Source organism: Molossus molossus, unplaced genomic scaffold (assembly GCF_014108415.1).
Source record: "Molossus molossus isolate mMolMol1 unplaced genomic scaffold, mMolMol1.p scaffold_m16_p_14, whole genome shotgun sequence".
Taxonomy (NCBI): Eukaryota; Metazoa; Chordata; class Mammalia; order Chiroptera; family Molossidae; genus Molossus; species Molossus molossus.
The window spans coordinates 3,535,537-3,549,376 of NW_023425349.1; the positions used below are offsets into that span (position 1 = coordinate 3,535,537).

The 13,840-nt window shown below is 59.2% G+C and overlaps 1 protein-coding gene across 1 annotated transcript; it reads right to left on the reverse strand.

Moving 5' to 3' along the window:
* Positions 1–4,317: 4,317 nt before the first annotated feature.
* Positions 4,318–10,906, reverse strand: BARHL1 (BarH like homeobox 1). Its single transcript, XM_036261982.1, has 3 exons — positions 10,302–10,906; positions 6,215–6,437; positions 4,318–4,620 (listed from the first exon to the last, which is right to left on the reverse strand). The coding sequence occupies exons 1-3, from the start codon at positions 10,765–10,767 to the stop codon at positions 4,326–4,328; spliced, it is 984 nt and encodes a 327-aa protein (XP_036117875.1). The 5' UTR covers positions 10,768–10,906; the 3' UTR covers positions 4,318–4,325.
* Positions 10,907–13,840: the final 2,934 nt, after the last annotated feature.

A 13,840-nucleotide genomic window follows, 5' to 3' on the forward strand; every position in this document is an offset into this window, starting at 1 on the left:
AAAATAAGGTGTCAGAATCTGGGTTTAAATTTGTAAAAGAAGAGTATTTATCAATTCCCCTTGCCGAAATCCACACGCTTTGTGAGAGGACCAAAGGGGACTTGGTGGGTCAGAGCGGCTCTGGGGCTCCGTCCCAGGTCGCTCCTAACTCCGTGTCACGGTCACACGCATTGCTTGACCCTCAGGCCCACGGAAAACTTGCTCTCTCAGGGCTAGTTGATTTACTGTTGCCTTTCTGTTGTGTGCCTTTGAAGTCAAGAGGCACCGAGGGCCTGAGCTTTTTCTCCCAGTGAATTCCATCTTGTCTCCAAGGGTCTGGGGTCTTTGTGTTGTGGCCTAGGCCTCCGCTGCCCCTCCCCCGTTGTGTTTTCTGGGAGGTTTGAAAGAGGACCCCTGTGGCGTATTGATTTCTCAATAAATGTAAGATTTGGTCATGGGCAACTCCAGGGGGTCCGGAGGACAGGGCTGGGGTCCCAAGGACAGGGCTAGAGCCCACAGCACCTCGGTCTGGCCCCACTCTGTTCTTTCTCCCACTCTCCCTGTCCCCTTTTCTCCCTCGAATTCCTGGGATGAGTGTGGGGCCCCCCTGCAGTAGGCCCTCCAGACTCGTGTGGGCACCAGGGAAGGGTCAGCGCCCTCCCTGCCCCTGTCTGGGGACAGCGCATAGGCACGGAGCTTCCACAGGAAGAAAATAGGCCTTCCCAGAGCTGCTGCCACAAGTTAGTAGGGACTCCTGATGACGTTTGTAACGACAATAAAACTCAGCACACACCATGCTGACCGGGCGAGCTGGCCCTTTATTTCCATGTGATGGTTCGTGTGGTTTGGGTGAGAAAGGGGGATCGGACCATAGATAAACCCTGCTGTGTGAGAAACAGGATTAAGGCCAGTGATTGGGGATGATCAAAGAGAAACCCGCCTTTTCCCCCATTAAAGGGCAAATCCTAGAGGTCTGCATTCCGGGGGGAGGAGGTGCTAGAACCTCGCAGAGCGTGTGAGTGACTGTGATTCCGGGATGAGAACTTGCACTCAGTTTGCTGACACTTCCGTGAGGGTTTCTTATCATGGCAGAATCAGTCTGTTACCCCCAGTTAATAAAGAAACACGGATTTAGCAGATTTAGGGTTAATATTATCTAAATTTAAATAACCTTAAAATAAATCTCTTTTTCTCTTATTACAGCTCTTGACAGATTATACATTTCAGGCATCAATTAGGCAAAGCTTTAGCCTAATTCCACTGTACATATTCTAATTTTGTGTGTATTTTCAATCGTACCTCCCCCCCCCCCCCCAACACCTGATTGTCACACAGAATTTGGGCATTTCATGGAGTGTTTCGGTCTGCAGCCTTCCTCCTTGTGGGCCCATGGGGGTGCTTATTTGAATGCCCCCTTCCGTCTGCGGCCCTTCTAGGTTACCCATCTTCAGGGGGGCCCTGCTCATGCGCTGGAGGGCCAGGAGCCCGGGCAGCCGAGCTGAGGGTCAGTCAGTGCTGATACAATTGGAGCGGCATCTTCCTCTGAGAGACAGACACGCAGCCAAACTGGCCAAGGCCCTTCGGACGAAGCCCGGCCGATCCCTTTGGTTTTCCTTCTCCCTGAATTGAAGGGAGGTGAGATTTGGGGAAGAGGGGAGTCTACGAGAACCCTTCAGGCAGGTGTATTCCAAACTGCTAGTGGCTTTGCTCTTAAGCACCTCAACCAGAAGTCCAGGGAAGCCACTGAAATCCAGTGTTGCTTTCAGGAGCCAGAAATTGAAGGCTTTTCCCTGCTCGCAAAGGGTGCTTAACTGATGTTTTTAAGTGGCCACATGACCATCACACCTCCCTCTTAGTCTGTCCCACCACAGGACATGCTCAGCGGGGGGCAGGGGGCACCCTTCAAATCAATTCGACTCCTCAAAAATGCCCAGAAGCTGTGCAACAAGGCTCCCAGGGGCATGTACACTGCAGATCGGTTGCCCCTCGCCTGGAGGCTAGGCTTATGGGGTGAGGGCAGGAGCCGAGGAGGCGGAGCAGAGGGGATGCCTCATTCCGCCTGCTGGGGGGCGGCTCCCTTTTTCTCTGGTTAAGAGCGGGTACCCCCCAGCCCCAACCAGCCAGTTCACCTAACTAGATGAGAGCAGCCCACCTCGCCGCGCAGGCGGTGAAGTTATTATTACAGCGCAGGACAATTTAAAATATTGTAATTAGAAACTTGTCGGGAAGTCTTGTTCTTCATTAGTGTACGCTATGAAGCCGCCTCGGAGGTACAAGGACGATTACATAGTCGAGAAGGTGTCTGCGATTTACACTGCGCTGTGTAAATGTGAGGGCGGCTGCTCGGGCCGCGCCTCCATCCACAGAATGAAAAGCACACCAGTGCAAGTTGTCCTTTGATAGATTTTTAATATGATTTTAAAGAGTTTTGTTTGGTCTCATTCTCATTCAATGAGATTAATTTGAAGCACTTATCCCCTGGGTTTAAGTCAGTCCGTGTAGGATTTGGGCAGGGTTTGTTGCACGGGGGGTTTTGTTTGCAGGAGGCTCTGAGAGACTCCTTTCCCACTTCATTAACCCTGAGTTGGGGACAGTCCCCCCGCGCCCCCACCACAGCCAGAGCTGGGGATTTACCAACCCCCATTCACATGCAAAAGAACCCGAAAGCCGAGGGGCTCCTTGACTTAATTAGCTGCTGTGCATTTTGCAAAATTAGAATAATACCCTCGCCGTCCCCTGAAAGGGAAAGGGGTGTGAGGGTGTTGGGGGCTAGGGACTACCAGGGACCGGTGGGGGTGTCCTTTAAGCATGCCCCCCTCCTCCACCAGGCAGTCCTCCCAGAGCCACCACGCCATCAAACAGGGGCTCAGGTTGTTGAGCCCCAAACTTCCCTGCACTGGGCCCTCTGCAGTCCTGGGAATCTGAGCTGCAGGTGGTGTGTGGGAGGGGTGCACCTGCGCCCCCTCCCGGAGAGGGGCCGGTCTCAGGAGGTGACCTTGGCCCTTTGATCTGAACTGGAGGGCTGGAGTCTGGCTGGAGATTTAAACCCCTTCCCCTGAGATCCTGGAGACACAGGCTGGGCCTGGGCCGATGCTGGGGTTTGGCTCCCCTTTGCGTCGCATCTCCTACGTATTCCAGGGGAAAAGGGGAAGGGAGGAGATGCGGGAGTGGGGGTACCCGCTGGGATGTCAGGTTTCCCAAGGCTTTTGGGGTCCTACCCCCGCGCAGGGCCGGAGCCGCCTGAGACCGAACTCGGCCGGGGCGCGGGGCGGAGGGGCTGAGGGGGGAGTAGCCTCGGAGCCCATCTGTCGGCCCCGCGCCCGCCGGGCCGGTCACCAGCTGCCGGCGCCCTTGTTGCGGCCAGATGAGCCGACGGCGAGGGCACCGCAGTCCTGCCCGCAGCCGAGCAAGCACGCCGCTGACCCCCACCCCGGCCGAGACAGGCTGGGAGCGGCCAGGGACCAGATGGAGAGGCGTGGGGGTGGGGAGCAGGGAGCGAGCCTCACTGGAGAGAGAGGGAGACGGGCCAAGGCGCGGAGACCCTGCCCAAGGCCCCGGGACCCGTGGGGGGGCTCTGCCTGTCCACGACCACAGCGCCAAGGAAGAGGGGGACACACATTTTTTTACTGAGGATGGAAGGAGACTGAGTCCCGTGAGGAAAAATGGATCTCACGGAAGGTGGTTAAGAAGGGCTGAGCGCGGATAGGCGCCTGGTCATTTGTAAGAAGTTTATTTCGACATTTAAAAAAGAGAGAGAGAGAACCCGGGGGGCCTGGCTGCTCCGGACAGAGGCTAGAGATGGGGCTGGGGCGGGGTGGGTGGGCACGCCCCCTCGGCCCCTTCCTGCCCGCCTGGGAGCGGGAGGGCACAGGCCACAGACTCACTGATTCACGGACACGGTCACGGGCTCATGGGTCACGAATAAATAACTTCATGTACACTTTACACACCGTATGTACAGCTCTGCGCCGGCCCGGCGCGCGGGGCGGGGGCTCCAGCATCCCCTCCGCCGGCCAGGGGTGCGGGGAGGGGCTCGGTGTACAGCTGGAGCGTGGAGGGGGAGGGGAGAGCCGCTCGGGGTCCCCCGCTGCTTCCGGGAAGGGCAAGGGGTGCCTGTGGAGGCCTCGGGAGGGGTGTGATGCGTGTACATCCGCGGGTGGAGGGCTCCGCGGACTGGCCAGGAAGGAGGGCGCCGAGGGCGGTGAGGGAGGCTCGGTCCGGGTCCGGGCCTCAGTAGACTTGGCATCTGGCCCTTCGGGGAACAGTGGCTGGAGAGCCGGACAGGGGACCCGGGAAGGGGCGTTAAGCCCGCGCCCTCCGAGAGGCAGGCGGAAGGGGCAGGCGCTTCACCGGGGCTGCGCGGCGCGGGGCAGGACGCCGGCCAGCGGGGGCAGCGGCGGGGGCGGCTCGCTGGCGCCCTGGAGTCCGTGGATGAGGATGCGCGGCACCAGAGGTCTCTGCAGGGCGGGCGGCGGCGCGCTGGGCCCGCGGTACAGATACAGCGCGGCGCCCGGATCCAGGTTGGAAACCAGACTCTGCGGGTAGAAATACGGCGACGGGAACATTCGCTGGAGCGCCGAGTAGTTGCCCGCCTCCGCCAGCAGCTCCAGCCCGACGGCCGTCTGTCGCTTCCATTTAGTCCTAGAGACCAAAATAAATACACATTGTGGGGTCAGGGCTGTGGCGCCCGGACACCCCGGCCCCTCACGGTGCCTGGCCCACGGCCCACGGCCTGCGGGAGGCCCGGAGGGGTCACCCCAATGTGTTAATAACCGAGCGCCAGGCACCGTGCGCACGTGGTACAGGCATTGGCTCCTTCAAACTTCCACCAGCCTTCCATTGTACAGGTAACAAAACTGAGATATGGGCCATTTTTCCAGGTGGTCTCGAAAGTTGTAGAGCCCCAGTTCTAGGCCAAGCTGTCTGACCCCAGAGCCTGGGCCCTAACCTCGCGCGCTCTGCTCAGGGGACCGCAGACGGAGCGCTGGGCGCTGGTGTTGGAGCGTCCCCAGTGTATCCGACCCCTGGGGAAGCAAGATTACCCTGGAGAGAGGACAGCGAGGGCCTGGGCTGTTCGCTAGGGTGGAAAGGGTGGCTGCTGTTTCTCCCGCGGCACCACCTGCGGGGTGAGGCCAGCACCAAGGTTCCCAGTTCCCGGCGCTTCCCCAGAAGCCAGGCCAGAGAAAACACACCCCAACCTCACACCCCCTCTGCCTCACCCAGGTCTGAGGTCTGGGGCGAGCCTCGGAGCCTGCCTGGCACCGCAGTGGGAGTCGAGGCCACCGCCAGAGTGTCCGCGGGGGTTGCGGAAGGCAAGGAAGTTGAGGCCACACTCTGCCAGAGCTGCTGCCTGGACCCTGAGTGTACCTGGCCTGGGGGGCTGGCCAGCCTGCCCAGGTCCCACTGAGGCCAGCTCAGCCACACGAACCCCCGTTTTCCCCCCTGAATTATTCATCATCATCATAATTGTGTAATTACTGTAACGGGCCTTAATTATTGATGCCTGGAGCAGTAATCGGGATTTATTATTAATGGGGCGACGTGTTCTGAGGCTTGTTTATGGAAAGCACCATCCTGGCCTCTGCTAAGTGCGGGTGTGAGTGTTTTAGTGCGACTGTGTGAGTGGTGTTGTGTGTGTCTGTGTGACCGTGACTTGAGTGTGTGTGTGTGTATCTTTGTCCCTGAATGTGTTAGGGAGGGAGGTCAGAAAACACCAGGTCAGGGCCAGTGTTCAACACCGTTTCCCAGTCACTCAGCCCCCAAGGCTGGGCCCCTGCCCTTGGTGGTTTCAGTCCTAGGAAGGCTGAGGCCAGGTAGAACCCGGAGCCCTCTGCCCCCCATGCCCCAGAAGCTGCCTGGACTGGGCTGCATCTGCTGCCCCACAACACCCCCTTCTCACTGGGCTGCATACGCGTCTTTCTGGGAAAGCATTATGGACACAGGCCACCACCCCACTCCTGGCCTGGGCTTCTACTGGGAGAACTCAGTGGCCCTAAGATGAGCTAACGGCTGATGCAGGTGGGGATTGTGGGACCTGGCTGGCATGGGGCAGGCCTTGGACCTCCCTTGGCCTGTGTGTCTGTCTGTCCACCTGTCCTGGAAGGGATGACTTTCACAGAATGAGGAAAGCTCAGGGGCCCTCCCTTAGCGGCCAGGCCGTGGACATGTTCCATGGAGGGGCAGATGGAAAAGAAAAGGAGCCCTTTCCAGCCCCCTCCCTGGCAGCGAGCCTCACCTGCGGTTCTGGTACCAGGTCTTGACCTGCGTGTCTGTGAGGTTGAGCGAGGCGGCGAGCTCCATGCGGTCCTGCACGCTCAGGTACTTCTGCCGCTCGAAGCTGCGCTCCAGCTGCGCCAGCTGATGGTCGGTGAAGGCGGTGCGCGCCTTGCGCGGCTTTTTCAGGCGCACCGGAGGGCTGTCCCGCGAGCTGGAGATCTCGCGGTCTCCCTCCTCCTTCACTGCGGAGACACGCGGCGCGTCAGGGCCCTGCCGCGCTGCCCTCCGCCCCGGCGGCCGCTGGCCCGCTGCGATCGCCGAAACGCGGCTCCGGACGGCAGTGGCCCTGCTGCACTGAGGGGCGTGGGGCTGCGGCGAAGCCCGTGGGAACCGAGACCTTGGGGGCCACGGACTTAGGAGGACTGACACCTCCGGGAGAATAACCCCAACCCGAGAACTCAACTCGCTTTCCCTGTGCCACGCTCCCCAGAGACGTAAACCCAGCGGCTGGTTGGACGCATGGTGGGGCAGGGTGGCGTGGAGGAGACCCACGGATTGCAGCCCGTGGGCTGTGTGGGTGCGTGCAGGAGTGCGGGTCTGTGCTCCGCATCCGGCGGGGATTCTCTTGTCGCCTGCGGGCCCAGGAAGGGAGGAAGCGGAGGGCCGATGTCTGGGGAGAAAAACCCGCGTGGAGGGACAAAGGCTGTGTACCCTGGAGCAAATTATTGTCCTGAAGAATAAATAATTGTACCCTCATCTCGCCTGGCCCCTCTGTGGATGCGGACCTATAATGATGGTTTTCCGGTTCTTAAACCACAGCCATGAGCAGCGCGGGAGGCCAGGCGCGAGGGTGAATCGCTGGCGCCGGGTCTGGGAGCGCAGGCTCTCGGAAAATTAAGTGACCCGTTTGATCCTCGATGCGCGCATCGCTGAGGTTTGTTTTCTTGTCAACACTGTGTCCCCCAAGACTCCCCACTAGCTCCGCGTGGCGGTCCGGATGTTTCCGCCCTTCCGTGGGGACACCCCAGCAGGGTCCCCGCTCCGGAGGCCCAAGGAGTGGACCCAACAAGGCGGTTTCTTTTTCCCACTTTCCATCGGGGTTGACCGTGCCAAAGCGCACACTTGATCAAACCAGCTCAGTAATCTCCCTCCTCTCCCCCTAAAGCGATGATATAACTAAAGAGACCACTTCCCCTAAATTGGCGCCTGGCTGGGGCTCCCCTCTCTTTTATTCTCTCTGTGTTTTTCTTTATGGTGAGTTTCATTGTGCGTGGCATTTGCAGTGACAGGGTTCAGCTGAATGCGAGTTGATTTCTCTCTGTAGGAAACAATAATCCGGTTAATTGAGCCACCAGGGAGGGAGACATTTCAACCGGAAAGGCAGTGGTTTGCATCCAGGAGGGTTCGGGCACCGTGTGCACTGAGGTGGGCTAGCGGGGAGAGCACCTCTGGGGAGCAGATGCCTCCTCCGTGCCCCGCCCGGCCTCCCTGCCCTCCCAGGCTGGGCTGCGCAGGGGCCTGGCCACCTCAGCAGGGGTGTTGAGATGGGGGAGACAATTTCTGTCCATGATGGCAGGTAAAGTTTAATCAAGTGCAAGGAAACAATTATCCGAACTTCAAACTTGATATTGTGGAAACCTTACTTTTTGACCTAATTGCCCGACTATTTGTGAAAATTTCCACTTCTCGGGCTGAGGTCCGAGGTGGGGGTGGGAGGGTTGAGTCGTGGTGTGAAGATCCTGGATTCTCTCTAATCCTTCTCCTTCGGGGGTTGGAACCTTCAGAGGTGCCCTAGGTGCCTCTCCAGGACAGGCTCCTCTGTGGGGCCGCGGACCCCGGTCTGGAGGCCACACCTCAGCACCCAGAGTCCAGTACCCACCGGTCTGCCTGCTGGAGCCAAGTGCCGGCTGAGTCTTAGCTGCCGGACTTGGCTCCAGAAGCCAGGTCTCCGCAGACCTTCTTCAAAGCCTGGTCGGAGCGTTCTTAAATGCTACCTGAAGGAGCCTTCGATGCCAGAAACTTGGGATGGACTGACCGTCCCTCCAGGCCCTCCTTGGAGAAAATGACTCAACATGGAAGGTGGGCGGGAGGGTGCCCAGCCGGGCGGCTCGGCGTGTCTGTCTGTCTGCCAGGCTTCCTAACTGGGCCCTGAAAAAGTCGCCTCCATGTTTGAGAAATGCTCCAGACGTTGACGGGGCGGTGGCTGATGAGCCCATTCCTTTTTCACCCTCGGGCTTTGTAGGCTCAAAGGCCGCACCACCTAGAGGTGGGGGTGGGGGAGACCTTCCACCCCCCTCCCACTCCAAACCGATGTAAGTGACATGTGGACAGCCGGCCCTCATCACCTCCCTGATCAGATATCATCAGCGACAGGAGAAGGAAATTGATATTCTAATTATCTTAAACAAAACCTCGCCTCAAAATCCCAAATAAAAGGAGACAAGAGCCAAATTCTCTCACTTCCACGGCACCCTTGTCAGCAATGTCGTTGATGTTCGCCCCTCACTCTAACCACAACGCGGGATGTTGTTGAGAATCGCAAATAACAAAACAGTGTTATAAATATACGTCTCTGTTGCTTCTCTGCTCTTCCCTCACACCTGTCTTTCTCCAGGGCAGGTTTTCTCGGCCTCTGTAAACAGCCCCTGGGGGAGAAGCAGGGGTCTCTGGGCCGCATGCCTCCGGACCTCCTTCCCGGGTGCTTGAGCTCCGGCCGCCGGGGCAAGGCCGGGCCCAGCAAGGCTGCAGGCGGCTCGAGGCTCACGGAGAAGCAGAGGGCACTGAGGAGTGGGGCCCCTCTGGGTTGAGGGTTGAGGGTAGGGCATGTCCACAAAGGAATTCTTGGCTGGAAGGAGAGCGTTAAATGAGCCTTCCTACATTTCTGTGAAGACTGAGTACAAATAGGGGCGAGGAGGTGCAGGGCCCCAAGACGATACAGCAGTTGCCGTCACAGGGAAGTTTTGTCTGATGAAAGGGTCCGGGGATTAATGATGAGGCTCAAAGAGCTCTGAGGCGCCTCTGCCAGCCCCCCGCCCCCCGTTCTCTGCTGGTGGGGTACCGGGTTCTCCCCCTCAAAGCTCCACACTCCTTCCCCTCCTGCCTCCCGACTTCTTCCTGGAAAGAACTTTGCATCTCTGGCCCGTGTCAAAGAGCTAAAGTCGAGGCAGTTGCCGGGCGAGAAATAAAATAAGGGTCCTCCTTTTTTCCTTCCCTTCCTTCTTTCTCTTCTTCCTTCTTTTTTCCCTCCCTCCCCGCTGTCCTCTTAATCTGGATCTCAGCTCCCTGGTTAAGATGGGATGAAAGGGGACGACCACAAAAAGGTTCACAGAGGTGACAGACAAGCGAAGGGACAGGGACCCCAACACAAGGGAATGGGGCTGGTTACTCGGGAACCCCTGCGTCCCACACAACCAGACATTGATCGCTCAATTCTCTTAAAAATAAAATTCAGTGAGAACCACTGGGTGGGTGCAGGGTTCCCCTCTCAACCAGACCTCTGAACCTGCTCCCGGCCAGCCGTCTGCCTGCTGTTTCTGCTTTGAAGTGAGCGTTCCTTTTGCAGGATTCACAGGGCCCAGATCGCACTGGGCCCAACAGGAGGCAAAGCTCAGTTTCTCTTCCCCTCTGGAAATTCAGATTAAAGGGTGGAAAATTCTGACTGTTCTTAGCTCTTAGTGCTCCTGCTGAAATTTCCTCTTAGGTTTTCACTCTTATCAAAAGGGCGTTCGAGAAGAGCCCTTCGGGTCCTCTGTTGTTTCCACTGGGTCTTTTCTCAGCCACTGGCCAGATAGGAGCCTGCTCCTGCCCACCGGCACCCCTGGGAAGGTAGACCCGGTTGAAGTTAGGAAAGTTTGCTTTGTGCGTTTTGGGGGATCCCCTGGGGCACACAGTATCCCTCTCCTCGCTGTCTCCACTGGACTCTTTGTTGCTCGGAGGCATAGCCACGGGCTGGCAGAAAGGTTCAGACAAGACTGGCTGCTCAGCTGCGCCCTGGGGAGCTCCGAGCCGGCATGTGCTTATACCTGCATGTGTGCACTCAAGTTTTACTGCCAGTTTTTAGAAATATAGCATTCCCCCCCCCAAGTTTTCACTTCCCATTTTCTTACCTTTATACTCAGAGTCTGATGAGGCGTTGCTACCACTTTTGTCCAGCTTGTCTCTAAAGTCCTCCCCAGCCTTGGCCGCAAGACGGCCCCCTGGCTCAGGGGCCGCTGGCTGCCCGCTGCTAGAATAGGGTGCACAGGCTGCCAGTGGTTTGCAGTCGGCAAGGATGTCCCTGATCAAAAAGGAGGAGGTCACTGTACGAGACTGGGCTGGGGCCGAGAGCTGCCCGGGCTGCAGGTGGGAGTCCAAACCTGGGCCCGATGCCCCGCCAGGCCGCGGGGCACCCGTCTCCAGACAATCCCTTCCTGGTGAGGCTGGTGAAGAGCAGTCGCTGCTGCTTTCGGAGCGCGGACTCAGCTCCAGGGGCGAGCGGCAGTCCCCAAGCAAGGGGTCCCCCTTGGGAAGGGCGGGGCTGCCCGCACGGTGGGAGAGAATGGAGTCGATCCCAAAGCCATTGGAGCCTTCCATAGCCAAGCTTCGACCTGTCCTCTCCAAAAGCTCCCCACCCACCCCCAACCCCAGCCGCCGCTGCCCTTGCCCCTAGCTGCGGGCTGGCATGGGGAAGGCGGGCAGGGAGCCTGCGGGCACCTTGGATGGAGTTCAGCCTTGGGGGAGCCCAGGAGCTCTGGGCCAACCTCCTCTGCGCATTAGATCCAAAAGGGCTCAGCGCGTCTTCTGCAGCATCGCGCCGAGCCGCCTAGCCGAGGGGGGGTGGTGGGAGTGTCAGGGAAAAACGGGAGGGAGGGTGCGCCAAGTTGGGGAGAGCAAAGGGGAAGACGGACGGCCTGAGCGCTCCGCTGGCACCGAAGAGATGCGAGGATGTTGGAATCTAAATAAAGAACGGCTTTTTAAAAATCCAAACCGCACGCTTGCTCCGGGAGAGCGGTGGCCGATGGCAGCGGGGTCAGCACCGCGGATAGCAGCGGGCTACCAGCCGGCGGGACGAAGCACACCTGGTGGCGTCAGCACCGCGGATAGCGGCGGCGGCGGCTCGCGGCGCATGACGCTCCACCTGGCCGGGGAGGTCCTCTCTCCGCGCTCCCGGCTCTCGGGGGGCCCGTCAGCACCGCGGACAGCGCCTCCCGGCTCTGCAGTTGCAGCTCTCAGCCAGTCCTCGCGCGCCTTCGCCTCCCCCCCTTCCTTTAAAAAATGAACTTGTGTCACTTTTACTTTGGGGCTGGGTTTTTTTTTTGTTTGTTTCTTTTTTTTTTTTTCGTTGTGTTGTGTGTGTGTGTGTGTGTGTGTGTTTTAAAGTGGACTCGCCCACGTGTCCCCGGAGTGATGATGCTGATTGGCTCTGGCGGATTTTGGGGGTGATGTCACAGCTCCGCAAGCCGCTGCCCGATTCCCTTTCAGTTTGATTAAAAGAGACACTGAATTAATTACAGCACAGACCCAACTGTTTACCGGCGATTTCCACACGGTTTGCTTTCATTAGGCCGGTGATGAGGTTCCTAATGAGGGTGATTAGCTGGGGTGGTGGGCGGGCTGGCGGGGAGGGGTCCGCAGCCCGACTGCCGCTGCCGGTGGTTTGGGCTGTGAGCTTTTTTAAGTTTTCCCCGACCCTTTCGGGCAATTGTTCAAATTATTCGTCCGCGGGGCTGTCATAGATGCTTTTCCTTGCCCCCCCTCCGGGTTTTCTTCCTCCAACAACAAAAAGGAACTAAGTCCAGCGGAGAAACGAGGGACCGAGTGTGTGTGTGGAGAAGCCCTGTCCCGGGTGTGGAGTCTCCGCTGGGTTCTAGGTGTCCCGCACGTAGGACAGTTTGCAGTCCTTCCTCTACCGGCTCAGGACCCTTCGACCTGCCGGGGCGGCAAAAGCCTGGGGTCTGCCCCGAGAAAGGGCTGGACTCTGGCTTCGCTGCGGGGTGTGGGTGACGAACGAGAGAAGATCTTGTCTGGGACATTGGGGGACCCCTAGAAATCCGTGTGGCCCTAGGGAGGCGGCGCAATGCACAAAGGCAGCAGGGAGCCCCATCCGGCCGATAGCTCTCCTGTGGCTTGGCCTCCAGATCGGTGTTTTTGTACCTCTGAACAGGGACACGCAAGAGCTTCCGAGGGCGAGTGTAGACGTCTGCAAACGGCTTCTTATTCCGCGCGAAGCCGGAGCTCGCCAGGGGATGTATTTTCAAGGCAGCTCTGGAAACACAGTCTTTTCATTGTGAATGACGTGTCCCTCGCCCTCCCCACTCCTCCCAGGTCTAGTTCTGTGCTTTTCAGGGTCGGCTCCGGTGCAGGGCCCAGCGCGGTGGGCAGATCTGAGGCGCATCTCGGGCCTTCGGACACGGCCCCGCGGGATCAGGGTCGGGTCCGCGGTCAAAGGGCGCCCAGGCCTTCCGAGGTGGCCCCCGCGCTCCTGTCCTCCTCCCCACGGGTCCTCAGAAAACGACCCGGGCTCTGCGTCAGGCTCAGCGTCCGAGACCGCAGCGGAAAAGTGAGCCACCCGCATTCCCCCAAACCCGAGACCCAACCCGGGGAAGCCCCACGCAACCGGGCGGAGCAGAAACTTTCTTCTCCTTCGGGCGAGGTCGGCAGTGACCTCACGCCAGCTCCCTGCGCGCTCCCCCTGCGCCCGCCAGCAGATTGGAAGCGGCCCGGCCACCGGCCGAGCTGGGGGCGAGGACGGGCGGCTCCCCAGGGACAGCGAACCCGGCTCGGCTGCAAGCTGTCGGGGAGGCGGGAGGGCGGGCGCCGAGGGGCCGCGAGCCGACAAACCGTCCTGGCTTGGTGGCCGCTGTGGTGGGAGCCACCTGCGGGGGGGCCGAGCCGGCTGGTCGTTTATTTTCGTTTGGTGAAAGGGGAAGGAGGCATAAGTCACGAGACCCTTTCCCGCCAGCCCCGAGCGTGGGCCTCGTTGCTGCTCTGGGGGCCTCTGGAGACCCTGCACCCCTCTCCACTCTGTCACCCCACCTCTGCTTCTCTGGGCCTGCACCTGCATCTCCAGAGGAACCTCATCTGCCCTGGAGCACCCAAGGTCCCAACTTGGGTCAGCGGGACTCCCCTCCTGGGCCTGTTAGAGCCGTGAAGCTCCTGGGGCAGGATCCGCAGGACCTGCTGGGTTGCAAAAAGTCCGCGTCCTGTTGCCCGCGCAAGGGTTCGAGTGCCCTCCGCTCTGGCCGACATGCATCGGGCAGCGCAGAGACCGTTTCTGGCCTGCGGGGTTTTACGCTTGGGTTTGGATCCCGGACACAGCGAAAGGGAAGCCTGGGGTGGTGCCGGGGCTGCAGGGATCCGAGTGGAGCGGGTGTACGCGTGTGTGTGGAAGCGAACCTCTTGAGATGGAAAAGAACAGCATGAACCCCAACCCCTGCGGCCCTCGCCTGCTTCCCCGAGCTTCTCAGAGCCCAGGAATATTTAACAGGTTGTTAGTATACCATCATGAGTATTGAATGATCACCCCTATTATAACATAACACATTCTGGGTGATTTGTTGCATTTGGGATTTACTGGAGGATTCCACCCTCTCTCATTAACATTATTTTATTCCTGTTGGGGGATTTCCAGCCCCACCACCCACCTGCTCCTTCCTCTTTGCTTCAT

What these genes read in the sequence shown, in the direction of transcription:
- BARHL1 (XM_036261982.1), bottom strand. Translation starts at nt 10,767, where the DNA reads ATGGAAGGCTCCAATGGCTTTGGGATCGACTCCATTCTCTCCCACCGT. An exon ending in ATCAGACTCTGAGTATAAAG is followed by an intron (nt 6,438 to 10,301) that starts GTAAGAAAATGG and finishes GTGTCTCCGCAG; the next exon opens with TGAAGGAGGAGGGAGACCGC. An exon ending in ACCTGGTACCAGAACCGCAG is followed by an intron (nt 4,621 to 6,214) that starts GTGAGGCTCGCT and finishes TTTGGTCTCTAG; the next exon opens with GACTAAATGGAAGCGACAGA.